Source organism: Chiloscyllium punctatum, chromosome 40, assembly GCF_047496795.1.
Source record: "Chiloscyllium punctatum isolate Juve2018m chromosome 40, sChiPun1.3, whole genome shotgun sequence".
NCBI lineage: Eukaryota > Metazoa > Chordata > Chondrichthyes > Orectolobiformes > Hemiscylliidae > Chiloscyllium > Chiloscyllium punctatum.
In genome coordinates, this window is record NC_092778.1 from 52,086,535 (window position 1) to 52,104,278 (window position 17,744).

The 17,744-nt window shown below is 40.7% G+C and overlaps 1 protein-coding gene across 6 annotated transcripts in view; it reads left to right on the plus strand.

Annotated features, from left to right (window-relative positions):
* LOC140464608 (transmembrane protein 94-like) overlaps positions 1-17,744 on the plus strand; it is a 157,614-nt gene that overhangs the window by 67,263 nt on the left and 72,607 nt on the right. For all 6 annotated transcript variants that reach the window (XM_072559888.1, XM_072559890.1, XM_072559889.1 and 3 more), the window contains exons 18-22: positions 1,826-1,932; positions 2,904-3,003; positions 8,417-8,525; positions 14,231-14,414; positions 16,974-17,051. In XM_072559888.1, the coding sequence (XP_072415989.1) occupies positions 1,826-1,932; positions 2,904-3,003; positions 8,417-8,525; positions 14,231-14,414; positions 16,974-17,051 (578 nt within the window). The remainder of the gene's footprint in view (positions 1-1,825; positions 1,933-2,903; positions 3,004-8,416; positions 8,526-14,230; positions 14,415-16,973; positions 17,052-17,744) is intronic.

Here is a 17,744-nt window from a genome sequence, read left to right on the forward strand (position 1 = left end):
GTTAAGCAGCAGACAGGAGATCAGCTTTTTATAGCATCAGCCGTTCTATGGTGAGTTTAGATGTCCAGTTTGAATGTCTGTGAATCGGTGACAGAATAGGTGAGTGTGTGAGGTGGGCATGTGTGAAAGTCAGTAAATTGCTACAGTGGATAAGTAGATAGTTGAATGAGGTATCTAGATTGGGTAAGTTGATAGGTGGGTGAGTGAGTAGGTTTTGTGAGTGGGCATTCAGACCTTGGGGACAGTGGTTAGTCATGGTGTTTGGGGGAGATTTCCTGTTGTTTTGGATGGGAGGGCTCTGTTGATAGGTCTAGCTGAGGCATATAGTCATAGAAATGTACAGCATGGAAACAGACCCTTCGGTCCGAGTCTAGTCAGGTCTAGTCATGCTGAGTCAGGAGGATTGTCAGGGAGTAGGCAGGCAACTAAGATGGGTAGTTGAGTCAACCTGGCCAGGTAGTCAGGAGTTAGTCTGTTTATCCCTCCCCTATCAACAGTCTCTCCTTCTTCTCTGTCCCTTCTCCTCCTTTGCACCTCATTTCTTCCTCCATTCAACCCCTCTCCTTTACCCCCTTTCCCTCTCCTTCCTCTTTTTCCTTCTCCACTTTTCCTCATCAATCTCTCTTTACACATGCATTTGTTTCATAACGGATGTGACATGAATTGTAATTCAGCATTTGAATACCTAAAAGAAGCTCACTGAAGTAGAAATGCACTGAAAACTAAATAGACAGGGAGAAAGAACACAGCATTATACTGACTCTGAAATCCTGTAGGCCCACACAACTTGTCTTTTATTGTAATTCTGTCAGGAGTCTGTCAGAAACAATAATTACAGCAATGTTCCAACTTGGATTACAGAAGCAAAATCAAACAAAATTTGTCACCAAGCTATATAAGGAGATATTGTTGTCAAAGAAGTGGACTTTCAGGAGCATCTCAAATGAGGAAAGATTTAAGGAGGGAATTAAGGAAGGCATAATCTTTGAAGATTGAGTGATTAAAATTGGGAGTTGCTCAAGAGGCTAGAATTGAAACATGTGAGTGCTCTCGAAGGTAATGGGGTTGGAAAAGATTTCAGCAACTGGAAATAGTGAGGCTATGGAAGATTTTGAAATCAAGAATGAGAATTTAAAAATTGAGTCTTTGCTTAACTAGGGACAAACATAGGTCCTTAGTGTAGGAACAATAGATAAAACAAGTTCCATATGTGACACGTTTTGGTTTAAGGACAGTAGATGCTGGAGTTGGAATAGTTTAATCTAGAGTCAGCAAAGGTGGGGATGAAAGTTTTAACAGCAGATGAGTTGAGGTATAGATCGAGTCAGCCAATGTTAAGGAAGCAGAAATAGATTGTCTTAGTGATAATGTATCAACATAGTTGAAAGTGTCAAATTTGAAGTTTTTGAAGTGTCTAGTTCAGCCTAGATGGTTCCCAGGGACAGAAATGGTGGCTGAGGAACAATATTTGTGGTGGAGATCGAAGACAAAGGCTTCCCAATATTTAATTGGAAAGTTTTTCTGTTCATCCATTGCTGGATGTCAGACAAACAATGTGACAATTTAGCGGGACTGGGGTAGTCCCGAGAAATGGCGGTGGTGAGGTAAAGTTACATGTTATCAACAAACATGAAAATGTTTGTGTATGGTTTCTCTTGGCTTTCTAAGAATCTTCCCCTGGAGCCATTGTGGGGGTTGAGCAGACGTCCCACAGAATTTCAAGGCTATTGATTTTTCAGGGAATTGGACAGAAAGTAGCATTTTTACAAACTTGTGAAGATAGTGGTTTCAATCATACATCCTAAAACTTGTCTAGTTCTTTTAGATTCTGAGATTCAAAGACTGATGAGAGAAGATGGGAGTCTACCAGAAACAGATGGGGAAAGGACACCAGGCAGTAATACATGCAGCTTTATGGAGGATCTCAACCGGGTAAGTCTGATGTACTAAATATTTGTGTGTGTATGACTTTAATCAATTACATCTTGGGATAAAATGGTGCATAATATCATGGTGTTCTTTTTCATCTGTGCTACAAAATCAGTACAATATATTTTCAAAGTTGTTGGAGGGATTTGTCTTCAGGGTTGTGCTAGTGTCACGTTGTTTAATCCTTTTTGTTGCACATGTTCAATTTTTGTCCCTCATTCTAACCTCCATTGCCTCTAGATGAGCACAGTAGTGGTTCTGCCCATATCATGGTTCCAACAGCCCAGAGAATTAAAGTTCAAACCTCAGCTCCTGAAGAATTAGAACTCTTCTATTAAAGTAAAGATGATAGTGAATTGATTGATGATTGTAAGACCCCAGCTGGTGTTCTAATCTTATTTACTGGGCAGCAAGGGAATCAAAGGATCTGTGAAGAGAGTAGAAAAGTAAAGTTGAGATTGAAGGTCGGCCATGATCCTACTGAATGGTAGAGAAGGTTCGTGGGGCTACATTGCCCACTCCCAATCCAATTTCTTGCTTTTGCTTTTAAAACCAGTAGCTGAAGATTAGTGGGGATGGTCTTGAAGGCTCTGATTGCTTCCTACTGTCTTAGCCAAGTGATCATTCTACAAAAGTGAGTTCAGATGCCTAGCCTTGGCACCAAAGATTGTTTGGAGACTGTAAGGCAGTCCCTTTCAGGAGGATGAGAAAATAGGGATTACAGGTTTACATTCCTCCCATTATTCATCACCCCCCCCTCCCCCCCACCCCACCACCACCACCCCACCACCTCTGGCCTCCCCACAATATCTCTCCAATTGCCTGGAATGCTCTATATTAATTCCCAGTGAGATCTCAAGATTTCCATGTATTTCAAAACAATGACAATATACCATTGGGTGGCAATGTTATTTTTCAATTATAATGAGGGTTGCAGGGCTTGCTGTAAATATAATCTGACATTTGTTTCACAGGCTAAATTACCCAGGGGAATTGAGAACATTCGGCCACACCTGGAACATGTTGACAATGTTCCTCTTTTGGTTCCGCTTTTTACAGACTGTACTGCAGAATGTAAGTACTGATCCGTCACTGGGGTGTTATGTGGGCGAACGTAGGCGAAAAATGTAAACAAGCACTTTGCTGCAAGAGATAAAACTCCATTGAACCTGCATATCACCCTTACTTTAAAGGGAGACCACCCCATGTTTAAAACCCCAGAATTGCTTCTGCTGCCAAATTGCCTTTTGAGTTTCAACAGCTTTCAGTTTTGAAATGGCTCTACGTACTGGAATCAAGAATGTGGTGCTGGAAAAGCACAGCAGATCAGGCAGCATCCGAGAAGCTCTTCTTCAAGAATTTTGTCTGAATCGTCAATTTTCCTGCTTTTTGGATGCTGTCTGACTTGCTGTGCTTTTCCAGCACCACGCTCTTGACACTAATCTCCAGCATCTGCAGTAGTCATTTTCACCTATGTAGTGGAATGTTTCAGTGGTAAAGATGTTATATGGATGCATGCTGTTAAATTGATCCATTAGTACAAGGGCAATTCTGCCCAGACGGAAACTATTATTGAAGTAGTGGTGCCACACCTTTTGCAATGTCCCAAACTGTGTTGGCTCATCAGCATCAGCCCAGTTGGCACAAGCTGGCCTCAGGCATGTGATCACATTGAAAGGAAAATTTCACATCCCTTTGAATTAAATATTTGCAATGCAAGGTCAACAATGTAAGCTTGTTTATGTGCACACAGAATACCGCTCCATTCTCCTGACAACAGAATGGCATGGGGTGGAATGGCATGGCATTGGTCCATGATATGAGTTATAAAGAAAGGCTGGAAATGCTGGGACTTTTTTCACTGGAGTGTAGGAGGTTGAGAAGTTTATAATATCATGAAGGGTATCGATAGGTTTAATGGTAGGTGTCTTTTCCTTAGGATGAGGGATTTGTAGACTAGAGGGCATTAGAGAGATCTAAAAAGGACAAGGGACAAATGTTTTTACACAGAGGGTAGTTTGGGTGTGGAATGAACTTCATGAGGAAGTAGTGAATGTGGCACAATTACATCATTTAAAATACATTTGGATAAGTACATGAATAGGAAAGGTTTGGAGGCATATGGGCCAGGAGCATACAGGTGGGACTAGTTTAGTTTGGGATTATGTTTGATATGGACTGGTTGAACTGAAAGGTCTGTTCTCGTGCTGTATGATTGTATGACTATGACTCCATGACTCAAAAAAACCCCTCCATCATTACTGATACAGCTGAATTTTGTATTGCGATTGTGCATGGCTGCCTTACAACATTGTCCACATGTTACTGGTTGTTTATGATTATGTGTAAATTATGATTCATATTGATATCAATTCTGTTCAATGAAACAGATGTATTTGTAGTGACGACTGCACTGGTAAGGTTTGGAGAATGGGTTCACTTCATTTCATTTCTTTTCTTTGCTATATGCACTCAATAAATGCATTTTACTGTAGTTCCTTCTAAACAAAAGATAGCTTAGGTGACTTGCCATTAATCTCCCATCATAACTGAAGGAATAGAGTAAACTATTGTTTTTGGCCATTTCTGCAATGACCTTTGAATCATCTCCTAGCAGAAAACCCCAATCAAAAGTCCAGGGCTATTTTTTGGTCAGTTGAAAGTTATTTTTTAATGGCAAAAGAATTAAGAAAGAGAATTTACCAACTTATTTCACAGTGCCATCCACTGGCCACAGCCTGTATGCCATTGTTACAAGCAATTGTTTACATACCAAATATTCATTCTGAATATTTAAACAGGGTTGTTGGAGTGTTTTGTAAGAAAAGTGTGAACAAAAACATGACAATGACATTATAAGATACCAACAGATTTATTTTAATGATTGCCTCTTGAAACCTATTTGTTTTAACACCGGAAACCAAAATTTTGCATTATATGCATGCTAAGCATCGTAAGGTAATTTGTTTTAGAACAAAAGACTTACAATAATTTTCAATCAAATGGAAATATCAGAACCTGAACAGATTCTTGATTATCTGACAAACACAGAATACAAACCTAATTTGGAGTTTAATTAATTTAAATCAAAATTGTAGATCTGATTTTTTAAATATATCTCAGGAGAGTCAGCGTGATTGTACAGAATACTAAGAGGCCTCGATAAAATAGACATGGAGAAGATGTTTCCAGTGGTAGGAGAAATTAGGAGCAGAGGGCATAGCCTCAGAGTGAAGGGATGACCCTTTAGAACTGAGATAAGGAGGAATTTCTTCAGCCAGAGGGTGGTGAATCTGAGGAGAATTACCACAGAAGGCAATGGAAGTCAAGTCATTCAGTGTCTTTAAGTCAGCGATAGGTAGGTTCTTGATTAGTAAGGGCATCAAAGTTAATGGACAGGAGGTAAGAGAATGGCACTGAGAAATATATCAGCCATGATTAAATAGCAAAAGAGATTCATTGGGTAAAATACCTAATTCTCCTCCTATACATTATGGTACAACCATCATATATTGCTTGCTTGCTGCATTTTCATAATAATGAAAATATACGTATATTGGTGAGGTCAATTTTAAGTGGGGAAATTATTCTTGAAGGGTCGGCAGACAATAAGATAAATATGTTCCAGCAAGCTTAGCAAATCTGGAACCCATCCAAATTGCATTTATGATTGGCGTTTATATGCCTAGTTTTACCTCACATCAATTTGCAGTATGGTGGCTCAGTGGTTAGCAGTGTTCCCTCACAATGCCAGGGACCTGGGTTTGATTCCACTATCAGGCAACTGTGTTTGTGGAATTTGCACATTCTCCCCGTGCCTGCATGGGTTTCCCTTGGGTGCTCCAGTTTCCTCCCACAGTCCAAAGATGTGCAGGTTAGGTGGATTGGCCAGGCTAAATTGCCCATGGTGTCCAGGGATGTGCAAGCTAGATGGATAGGTCAGGGAAAATGCAGGGTTACAGGGATAGGGTGGGTCTGGGTCAAATGCTGTTCAGAGAGACCTTGTGGACTCGATGGACTGAATGGCCTACTTCTACACTGTAGAGATGGCCTACCTCTACGAATGTCAAGAATTAGATTTTAGGTGTCAGCCATGACTCAGTCAGTTGCACTTTCACTTATGCTTCTATTCCTACCACTGAGACTTGAGCATAAAATCTAGGCTGATATTTATAGTGGCGGAAGTGGGTACTGGAAATGCTGAAGATTAGAGTCAAGATTAGAGTGGTGCTGGAAAAGCACAACTGGTCAGGCAACATCCGAGGATCAGGATGAAGGACCTTTGCCAGAAACGTCAATTTTCCTGCTCCTCGGATGCTGCATGACCTGCTATGCTTTTCCAGCACCACTCTAATCTTGACATTTATAGTGCACTATTGCAGTAGTGCTTTAGTGTCAGAGGCACAGTCTCTCAGATGAGTTATTAAAATGGGAATTAAATCATTTTTAAAATGTGCAGAGCCTCTCACTGGTGCATTGGGCAACACTTACACCTTGATCAACATCACGTTACACATTATTTGCCCATTGTAACTTTGCTGTTTTGTGATATTAGTATTTTATGCTGTGCAGTATAAATGTATTTCCCTTTTATTTTGATATTTCTTGAAAATTCATCCTGATGCTTACAAGACAAAAAGCCTTGACAAAATGTGTCTTTTTCAGCAATGTTCAATTTCTTATTCTTTCTATTTGCTGGCCACTGTAATAAACATTGGGCAGAAACCCAATCAAATTCTTCATTATATAAGGGAGGAAAGAAATAAAAAAAATTAGAAAGAAATTGTGTACAATTAAAGAGAAAAATAAAATAAATGTAACCTATATATACATTCATTTGATTGGTGATGAACATGTTGATGCCATAACATTAACTAAGCATTATAATGTCCACTCAAAAAAATAGAAATTACTGGAAAAACTCAGCAAGTCTGGCAGCATCTGTGGAGAAAAATCAGATGTAATGTTTTGGGTCCAGTGAACATTCTTCGGAACTGATGGTGGCAAGGAAAATATTAGCTGAAAGCAGCTGCGCAGACTGGGTGATCACTTTGCAGAAGACCCTGAGCTTCCAGTTGCCTGCCATTTTTAACACACCATCCTGTTCCCTGGCCAACATCTCTGTCTCAAGCTTGCTGCAGTGCTTCAGCAAGAACTGCGCCTCATTTTCTGCTTTGGAACTCTGCAGCTTTCGGCACTTAATATTGCCTTATTTCCCAAGAGTAGGTCAACCTTTGCACCGTCTCTCTTAGATACATCCACATGCTGAATCAGAGAATTTTCTTGTACACACTTAACAAGTTCCTCTCTATCTAAACCCTTAACAGTATGGCAGTCCGAGTCTATGTTTACAAAGTTAAAATCCCCTACCATAACCACCCTATTATTCTTACAAATAGCTGAGATCTCCTTACGAATTTGTTTCTCAATTTCCCTCTGAGTAGTAGGGGGTCTATAATACAATCCCAATAAAGAGATCATCCCTTTCTTACTTCCCAGTTCCACCCAAATAACTTCCCTGGATGTATTTCCGGGAATATCCTCCCCCAGTATAGGCGTAATTCTATCCCTTATCAAAAATGCCACACCCTTCCTCTCTTGCCTCCTTTTCTATCCTTCCTGTAGCAATTGTATCCAGGAACATTAAGCTGCCAGTCCTGCTTATCCCTGAGCAATTTCTGGGTTTTTTTCTGACTTCCAGCATCCATAGTTGTTTTGGTTTTTAATTGTAATTTCCATTGTCTAAGGAATAAAAAAGGAGCATAAGTCAAATTGGAGAATTAGGCCATAGTAACAATGCAAACTTTAAACCCGCTCCAGTGATGCAAAAATGTTTCTTGAAGGTAGTCTCAATTCTAACTTTTAACAGGATGCTGGGAATTAGTTTCAAGGAAACAGTTGGCCATCATTTCCATGTGATGTGCTGTAGTCTGAGGAATTCACCAACATTTGGTAGAACTCACAGAAATGTTGCAGTTAGTTCCAATTAAAAAGCAGCAAATACAGCACAGGGAAAGAAATACACTGCAACAGGAAATTGCTGTATATATTTGCAGTTACAGAATACTATACAAATACACCATTAGGCAGAGGGAGGTAATTCAGTGCATCGCATCTCTGACAGCAATTGAAGACAACAGTAGCATATTCAGAACTACTTGCATGCATATAAATAGCTTACCAGTTACCACCTGAAGTGGGCAGCAAGTTGATGAATGGAGAAGAATTTTGTAACTAGCCCTGCCATAGAGACAGATGAATTAACCTTAAATGGCCTCTCTGCTCCTGGATCATCTGCTCATTTCTTTCACCAAATTAGCAACAGCTTTGTACCTCTCTGAGAACACATATATTTGCAGTTGTCCTCAAATTAAACAGCAGCAGTGTCACGAGTTCTTTGAGAGACCTCAGCATTTCAATGAACACACTTCTTGAGATTGTGCCAAATGTTATTGCCCGATTTGACTTGCTGTGTCTCTCCTCAAAGCTATGTGTGAGATGGTGAGAATAATGCAGGAGAATGGAGAAGTGGTTTGCTGCCTTGGAAGTTCTCTTAATAATAGGAACATTGGAGTTTTTCTACAAAGCGATATCAGGTAAACATTTAAACCATGCCCTAATAATATGACATTCTGCATTTCAAAATTATATTTTGTTGTTCATGCTCATCAGAATGTGTCATGTTTTGGCAGGAAAGAGAATGGATTGGTACTTTGAACACTTTGTCTCAAAATGGAGCAGTTCCCAGATCAAGTATACAGCAAGGGTTTACATGTCCTGTCCCAAAATTGACCCAATGTGCTTTTTTCTCTGTTCAACCCGAGTTCAACAATTTTATACTCGTCATTCCAACTTCATAACCAAGCAAACCCCTGAAAAAGATTACTAATGATAAGGGATGCCTGATATACGAACATTCGATTTCCTAATGCTTGTACTTATGAATGTAACGTCGTACAGAGATGAAATTTTAAAGATCTGAAGTACAAAGGGTCCTGTATATCGTCCTGCAATGTGTTCTGACTTGTAAACAGACTCCAGGACAGATCCAGTTTGCAAACTGGGTACTGCCTGTATTACCCAACTATTTGGCATCTGTAGGTATTAAAGAGATGAAACTTTAATCTTAACAATCTGGGCTCTATTTAAACCTAGCAGTAATGAGTATTTTGTATTCAATTACCTGCTCCCAGCTCTAGCATGAATATCAAGACATAGGACCTAGGAGTTGTAGATTTGCTAGAATTTAATGATAAGAAGGAAACAGCTATACACATCCCTCAGCTTTATCGTGAGTATCACAGCTTCAATTTAGTGTGTTCTCAGATTTGGATATTATACTAGTCCAATGAGATGAATCAATAGAATTTCTGTGGGTTTTCTCTTGATCTCTTTGTGAAAATTCTGAGTTACATAATATATCCCTGCATCACAGGAACAAGTCACTCAATTCAATTGATTATGATTCACATGAGTCCCCTCCCATTCTACTTTATCTGATAATATTAATTCCTATCTTCCTATTCCTTCTTCCTCAAGTATATATCCGGCTTCATCTTAAATGTACACATGTTATTCACCTGAACTACTTTTTGTGGTAGACAGTCCCTGTTCTCAAATCTTTCAGTGAAGTAGTTTCTCTAGATATTCCCACTGGACTCATTGTTTTCTTATGTCTCCCATTGAATTCACTTGTGATTAACTTAAATTTATGGTTCTGTATGCCCCCAACCTCACAACTGGACAAACCCTCTATTCAATAACATAGCTGGGTTCTCCCCCAACCCTGGTCTGGTGCAGGGCATGCTAAACTGAGCACGTGTTGCCCGAGGAGACTATACCATAGGGCAGGCTAAAATCCCCCACCCATTTATCTCACCACCCCCTCCCCCAGCTCCCCCCCCACCCCCCACAACCCCCCCCCCCCCCCCCAATCCCCCACACAACCCCCACACACCCTCGGCTCACAGCCTTATTCCTGATGAAGGGTTTATGCCCGAAACGTTGTTTCTCCTGCTCCTCGGATGCTGCTTGACCTGCTGTGCTTTTCCAGCACCACACTCTCGACTCTATTATAAGGCAGCTGAGTTCATTAATTGATAAAGGTTCCAGGCCATTAATGTGTAATGATCTGTGTCCATTGTTACAACCCACTGACTCACAAGCCCCACTACCTCAGGGGTCACCACAAAAATTAATGATTTAATCAAAGTATATAAAGTTCCAATTTACCTGTCTGATGGAATCGGATTTGTCAGAAAGCACTGACCAGGTTTTTGTACTTAACAAAATCTATAGTTTATGCAATTAAAGAAGTTATTGCCACAGGTAAACAAACTATGAACTATCAACATATAACTCTACTTGAAACTTGAAGCCTCTTTTAAAATATATAAACATACATATAGGTCTGGACAAATGGAAAAAAAATTGGTATTACAGATGAAGGGAAAAACTAGAAAACACTGTTCAATAGCACCAGTCCACAAAGTTTAATGAGGTGCTCATTTTTTTCACTTAGCCTTCTGTCCGTCAATCACCTTTCTCCAGGTTACTTCACTTCATTTCAGGAGGCACAGGGCAATTGCTTTTCTGATTATAATGTCTCTTAGTCACTGGATAAAGGCAATAGTTCACAGCAACTGGTGGGAGAAAATAACCTGCTTTCTTCAGACTTCAGACACTTTTACGACAGAAACATAGAGACACAGAACCTGCTCAGTTTCGAGGCTTCTCCCTCTATTATAAACCCCCAAGCTGCGAACTTGTCCAGGAGCCAATCAGAGAGCTGTTGTCAGGTTGATGACTTCTGGCATTCACAACAGGCCACATTTACACAAACCAATCAGATGCATCTTTTCAACTGAATCACTCTCTACACGTACACCCTGGTGCTATGTAATCTTATTTCAAGTTCCCTACTTTTTGTAAAGCAACAGCATTAACACAGCTCACAGTGAGTTCCAGTAACTTGTTTTTAAAAGTATAGCATTTTTTCCCAGTCTCTAATTTTAAAAATAGGACTTTTCCATTTTATTCCACTATCAAAGAATAAAGAACAAGAAAAAGATGCAGTCTTTACATCATTTGTATCACTTCTTAGAAGTTTGTGTATAGGCTGCCATAATGCCTACAGCTTTGAGAACTCTCATGTTCCAGGTACATTTGAGGGTGCAGACGGCTTACAAGGATTGTTACTTTGAAACCAGGGCTACCCACTACAACATGGCTAAAGACTCTATTATACTCCCTGGCTAAGGTAGAGTGTAGATAGATGCAGATGATTCTTCATTCAGCACCAAAGTGGAACAAATGGTATGGCTATTGAAAATGAGGTTCTGCTGTCAGGCCTGGACTAGTGGGGCCTTGCAGTGCACTATAGGCAGAGTGATCAGTATGATCCGAGCAGACCAAGTTCTGCATGACTGGATTGGATGAAGAGGACACGTGATGGAAGCTGTCATGTTGGGAGTGTAGAAGAAGTCTTCAGCGTAGGAGGATGAGGACACTGAGCAGGTGGAATACTGCATGATGTAATGCCTGATGCAGCTGCACACTGAGCTAGGCAAGAATTAAATTACACCTGGTTTTGGTGGATGTGAGCTGGATGCAATGATCACTCATTGCCTGTAAAATTGTTGCAGTTTGTCTCTGTTTGGAGAGGCAAATGTTAACTTTTGTTTGCTGTGAGATGGGATGTTGTAAAGGACAGATAAGCTGTGTGGTCTGACTTAAAAGCAATTGGGTTCGGGACGTGCATTTCATCTTGCAAGCAAGTATCGAGCCGTGTCATCCATATGGCATGGAAAGTGTTGAGTTGTAGCTGTTGTGCCACTAATGTACAGTGAGGGCAACTCTGAACTGCCAATGCTAGACTGGGTGCATGCATAGTGTTCCAAGATAGCACTGGCTCCAGAGATCCTGTGATATCCTGGTAATGGCAAGTATAGCAAGTGGGAAAGTTGGGCTAGCATTAGACAAAAGAGACACAATGAGGTGTGGTACATAGTGAATGAGGCAAGTTTGGGACAATCACTTAAGAAAACTTGCTAGATTCTACGGAGTAACATGCTCCATAACTTGAGAAAAACAGCATTTAGCTGAATTAGAGTCATAGAGATGTACAGCATGGAAACAGACCCTTCAGTCCAATCTGTCCATGCCAACCAGATATCCCAACCCAATCTAGTCCCACCTGCCAGCACCTGGCCCATTTCACTCCAAACCCTTCCTATTCATATACCCATCCAAATGCCTCTTAACTGTTTCAATTGTAGCAGCCTCCACCATTTCCTCTGGCAGCTCATTCCATACACGTACTATCCTCTGTGTGAAAAAGTTGCCCCGTAGGTCTCTTTTATATTTTGGCCCTCTCACCCTAAAACTATGCCCTCTAGTTCTGGACTCCTCCACCCCAGGGAAAAGACTTTGTCTATTTATCCTATCCATGCCCTTCATAATTTTGTAAACTCTATAAGGTCACCCCTCAGCCTCTGATGCTCCAGGGAAAACAGCCCCAGCCTGTTCAGCCTCTCCCTATAGCACAAATCCTCCAACCCTGGGAACATTCTTGTAAATCTTTCCTGAACCCTTTCAAGTTTCACAACATCTTTCTGATAGGAAGGAGACCAGAATTGCATGCAATATTCCAACAGTGGCCTAACCAATGTCCTGTGCAGCCGCAACATGACCTCCCAACCCCTGTACTCAATACTCTGACCAATAAAGGAAAGCATACCAAACACCTTCTTCACTATCCTATCCACCTACAACTCCACTTTCAATGAGCTATGAACCTGCACTCCAAGGTCTCTTTGTTCAGCAACACTCCCTAGGACCTTACCATTAAGTGTATAAGTTCTTCTAACCTTTGCTCTCCCAAAATGCAGCACCTCGCATTTATCTGAATTAAACTCCATCTGCCACTTCTCAGCCCATTGGCCCATCTGATCCAGATCCTGTTGCAATCTGAGGTAACCCTCTTCGCTGTCCACTACAACTCCAATTTTGGTGTCATTTGCAAACTTACTAACTGTACCTCTTATGCTCGCATCCAAATCATTTATGTAAATGACAAAAAGTAGAGGACCTAGCACCGATCCTTGTGGCACTCCACTGGTCACAGGCCTCCAGTCTGAAAAACAACCCTCCACCACCACCCTCTGTCTTCTACCTTTCAGCCAGTTATGTATCCTAATGGCTCGTTCTCCCTGTACTCCGTGAGATCTAACCTTGCTAATCAGTCTCTCATTGGGAACCTTGTCGAACGCCTAACTGAAGTCCATATAGATCACATATACCACTCTGTCCTCATCAATCCTCTTTGTTACTTCAAAAAACTCAATCAAGTTTGTGAGACATGATTTCCCACGCACAAAGCCATCTTCACTATCCCTAATCAGTCCTTACCTTTCCAAATTCATGTACATCCTGTCCCTCAGGATTCCCTTCAACAACTTTCCCATCACAGACGTCAGGCTCACTGGTCTATAGTTCCCCAGCTTGTTCTTACCACCCTTCTTAAACAGTGGCACTACGTTAGCTAACCTCCAGTCTTCCGGCACATCACCTGTGACTATCGATGATACAAATATCTCAGCAAGAGGCCTAGCAATCACTTCTCTAGTTTCCCACAGAGTTCTAGGGTACACCTGATCAGGTCCTGGGGATTTATCCATCTTTATCCATTTCAAGATATCCCTACAGTCGATATCTTTCATATCCTTTTCCACAGTAAATACTGATGCAAAATACTCATTTAGTATCTCCTCCATTTTCTGTGGCTCCGCACAAGGGCCGCCTTGCTGATCTTTGAGGGGCCCTATTCTCTTCCTAGTTACCCTTTTGTCCTTAATGTATTTGTAAAAACTCTTTGGATTCTCCTTAATTCTATTTGCCAAAGCCATCTCATGCCCCCTTTTTGCCCTCCTGATTTCCCTCTTAAGTATACTCCTGCTTCCTTTATACTCTTCTAAGGATTCACTCGATCTATCCTGTCTATACCTGACATATGCTTCCTTCTTTTTCTTAACCAAACCCTCAATTCTGGTCAGATTCAGCCCTTTGTGTTAAACGAGATCAGCCATGATTCAGATGCTAAATCATACTCCTCTGAGAGCAATAAAACAGCATTATTGGAAGAGAAATATCAAATGGAATGTTTCAAAATGAATCTTGATTAAATATGTCTATTTTATGAAATGTTGTAGGCTTTGAGCTCAATATCATTGAGCTGTATAAGTTGTTTGCAATTTAGCCAACTCAGTGATGGAACTTCTGCTTTGATTTGTTAAACTTGCAGCTTTTCCTTGGATCCTTTGAGTTTGTCTTACTGCAGGCAGAACTGCCATAAAGATTGTGAACATTTAACTTCATGCTCACACAAAACTACACCACTCTACTTGTCCAGCCTCTTTGGTAGCCTAGCGAGCTCTGTGCACTTCAGAAACCATGGCAACATCAGCCTAATCCAGCTAATCAAACAGGTATTTGAGAGTTCCTCAAACACAGTAAGAATCTGGTACAAATGGAAATAAAATCTACAAATCCTAGAGATTCTAAATTTAAAAAAAATGAAAATCTTGGAAATGTCCGGCCAGTTTTATCATCTTGTTGGCCACATGTAAAAAATAAACGTTTTTCTACTGAAATATTTTGGGCTTATTTTAGCTTTCCAAAAATTGATAATTTTTGCTTTTAATCTTCAGGTTTTGCACGGTCAACACAAGGGGCATAGTTTTAAGGTGAAAGGTAGAAGGTTTTGAGGGAATTTGAAGTTTTCTTTACCTGGGAAATTCAGCTGGGTGGGAATCAGGAATGCCTGGGCAGGTCATAGAGTCATAGAGATGTACAGCATGGAAACAGACCCTTCAGTCCAACCCATCCATACCGACCAGATATCCCAACACAATCTAGTCCCACCTGCCAGCACCCGGCCCATATCACTCCAAACCCTTCCTATTCATATACCCATCCAAATGCCTCTTAAATGTTGCAATTGTACCAGCCTCCACCACATCCTCTGGCAGCTCATTCCATACACGTACCACCCTCTGCATGAAAAAGTTGCCCCTTAGGTCTCTTTTATATCTTTCCCCTCTCACCCTAAACCTATGCCCTCTAGTTCTGGACTCCCTGATCCCAGGGAAAAGATTTGTCTATTTATCCTATCCATGCCCCTCTATAAGGTCACCCCTCAGCCTCCAACGCTCCAGGGAAAACAGCCCCAGCCTGTTCAGCCTCTCCCTGTAGCTCAGATCCTCCAACCCTGGCAACATCCTTGTAAATCTTTCCTGAACCCTTTCAAGTTTCACAACATCCTTCCGATAGGAAGGAGGCCAGAATTGCATGCAATATCCCAATTGCGGCCTAACCAATGTCCTGTACAGCTGCAACATGACCTCCCAACTCCTGTACTCAATACTCTGACCAATAAAGGAAAGCATACCAAACGCCTTCTTTACTATCCTACCTACCTGAGACTCCACTTTCAAGGAGCTATGAACCCGCACTCCGAGGCCTCTTTGTTTAGCAACACTCCCTAGGACCTTACCATTAAGTGTATAAGTCCTGCTAACATTTGCTTTCCCAAAATGCAGCACCTCGCATTTTTCTGAATTAAACTCCATCTGCCACTTCTCAGCCCATTGGCCCATCTGGTCCAGATCTTGTTGTAATCTGAGGTAACCCTCTTCGCTGTCCACTACACCTCCAATTTTGGTGTCATCTGCAAACTTACTAACTGTACCTTTTATGCTCGCATCCAAATCATTTATGTAAATGACAAAAAGTAGAGGGCCCAGCACCGATCCTTGTGGCACTCCACTGGTCACAGGTCTCCAGTCTGAAAAACAACCCTCCACCACCACCTCTGTCTTCTACCTTTGAGCCAGTTCTGTAACCAAATGGCTAGTTCTCCCTGTATTCCATGAGATCTAACCTTGCTAATCAGTCTCTCATGGGAACCTTGTTGAACGCCTTACTGAAGTCCATATAGATCACATCTACTGCTCTGCCCTCATCAATCTTCTTTGTTACTTCTTCAAAAAACTCAATCAAGTTTGTGAGACATGATTTCCCACGCACAAAGCCATGTTGACTATCCCGAATCAGTCCTTGAGATATTGAGGTCATTGAGATATGAAACAACACAATTTTTACAAAGTATGTGGATGAACACTGGAAATGTTATAACATTCAAGGGTATCAGCCAAGTGCTGGTAAGCGAGTTTAGTGTAGATTTAAAGTAACTTAGTTGTGTAGACTCAATGGGTTAAAGAACTTCTTCTGTAACATATGATTCTATGACCAGAATGATTTTTAACAATTTAATTATAAACTAATCACCCCTTTCCATGGAACTTTAAGTTTAGTCGCCAAATTAACCTGTTTATAGGACATTAGCAATAGAATAAATTCACCCATAAAAAGTACCAGCCTTTTCTATTCATGCCCTTCTTCTGCACAGAAACCCTGATAAAAATGAATGCAGTATTTTGTTACAGAAAAAACCTGTATTGTAACATCTTTCACAAACTCAGGAAGTCCCAAAGCACCTTCTACCTAATTAAGTACTTTTAAATTATAGTTACTGTTGGAATGTTAGATCCATTAACACTCAGTAATCTCCCAATATAATGTCAAATGGTCCAATAATCTGCTTTTCTGATGTTGATTGTGAGATAAGTATTAGCAGGGCCTTAAAAGGTAACATCCCTCCTCTTCTTTGAAGGTGTCACATGAGATTTTCAGTGCCCACCTGAGCAGTCCAAGCCCTTCGGTCTGGTGATGTGGGGACCAGTGGGAAGAGAGAAAACTCTTTTTCCTTCGAGGGGTGAAGGAAGGGGCAAAATCTGAAGTATTTCCCAGGTGGTCTAAAGGGAATCAATAAATCTTGAAATCTGTTTAGCCGAAAAATCTTTGCAAACGATGTGTATTTTAAAAGCAGAAGATTAGCAAAAAGTCCAATGACCTTTGTAGGCTTTATTAATATCATTTTGACTCTCTCAAAACTTGTTGAATTTTGATATCTTATTGCTGCCTAGGCTCGGCAAATGATTTCAGGAATTAGGAAATGCTTTCTGCTTCACCTTCAGTGCCAACTTTCCCTGACAATGATACAGGTAATTTATAATTATTTTTATTATGCATAACAAGGACTGAATTACTTGCTTCGTACAGGCTAACGATAAAATATTCTGATTATGTAAGCCACACCATGTCAAGTGTAAATTTAAAGTAGCCATAGTTCCAGAGGGCCATAGGACCACTCTCACTTATCGAAGAGAGATGATTGGTGATAAGTTTAATCTGAGTGTCACCATGTCTCAGGCGAGGGGCAAGAATGAAAAGATGGGATGTTCATAGTGTGGGAATTGAACTTGTGTGGTTAGCATTACTATTCAGGCTATCCAGCCAACTTAGCTAACCAATTCCCATCCAATCAAGTGGTATAAAGTGTAAGCTAACATCAGCAGTGAGAATTATTGCAAGGAACCAATTTTCTCCTTGTGTCCACTCCATTCCTTACATATGATTCCTTATTAATTCTATTCCAAAATTCCTCTGGTTACATGAGCGATGGGAGCAATATATAGTTCTTCTGATGGAAGAGACAACATGAAGCTCCATTGATGGCTCAGTAGATAACCCTCATGGTTAATATGGCATAGCAGAGCCACCATTGTGCTAGTTTCTCCTCAATTTTGTCCATGCTTTCCCATTAGTTATTGATTACAACAATTACTCCAAATCCATCAGTGTAAAGTAGTTTTAGTTTTCCTCCGTCCTGAAACCTTAATAGCTCTATGCATTTG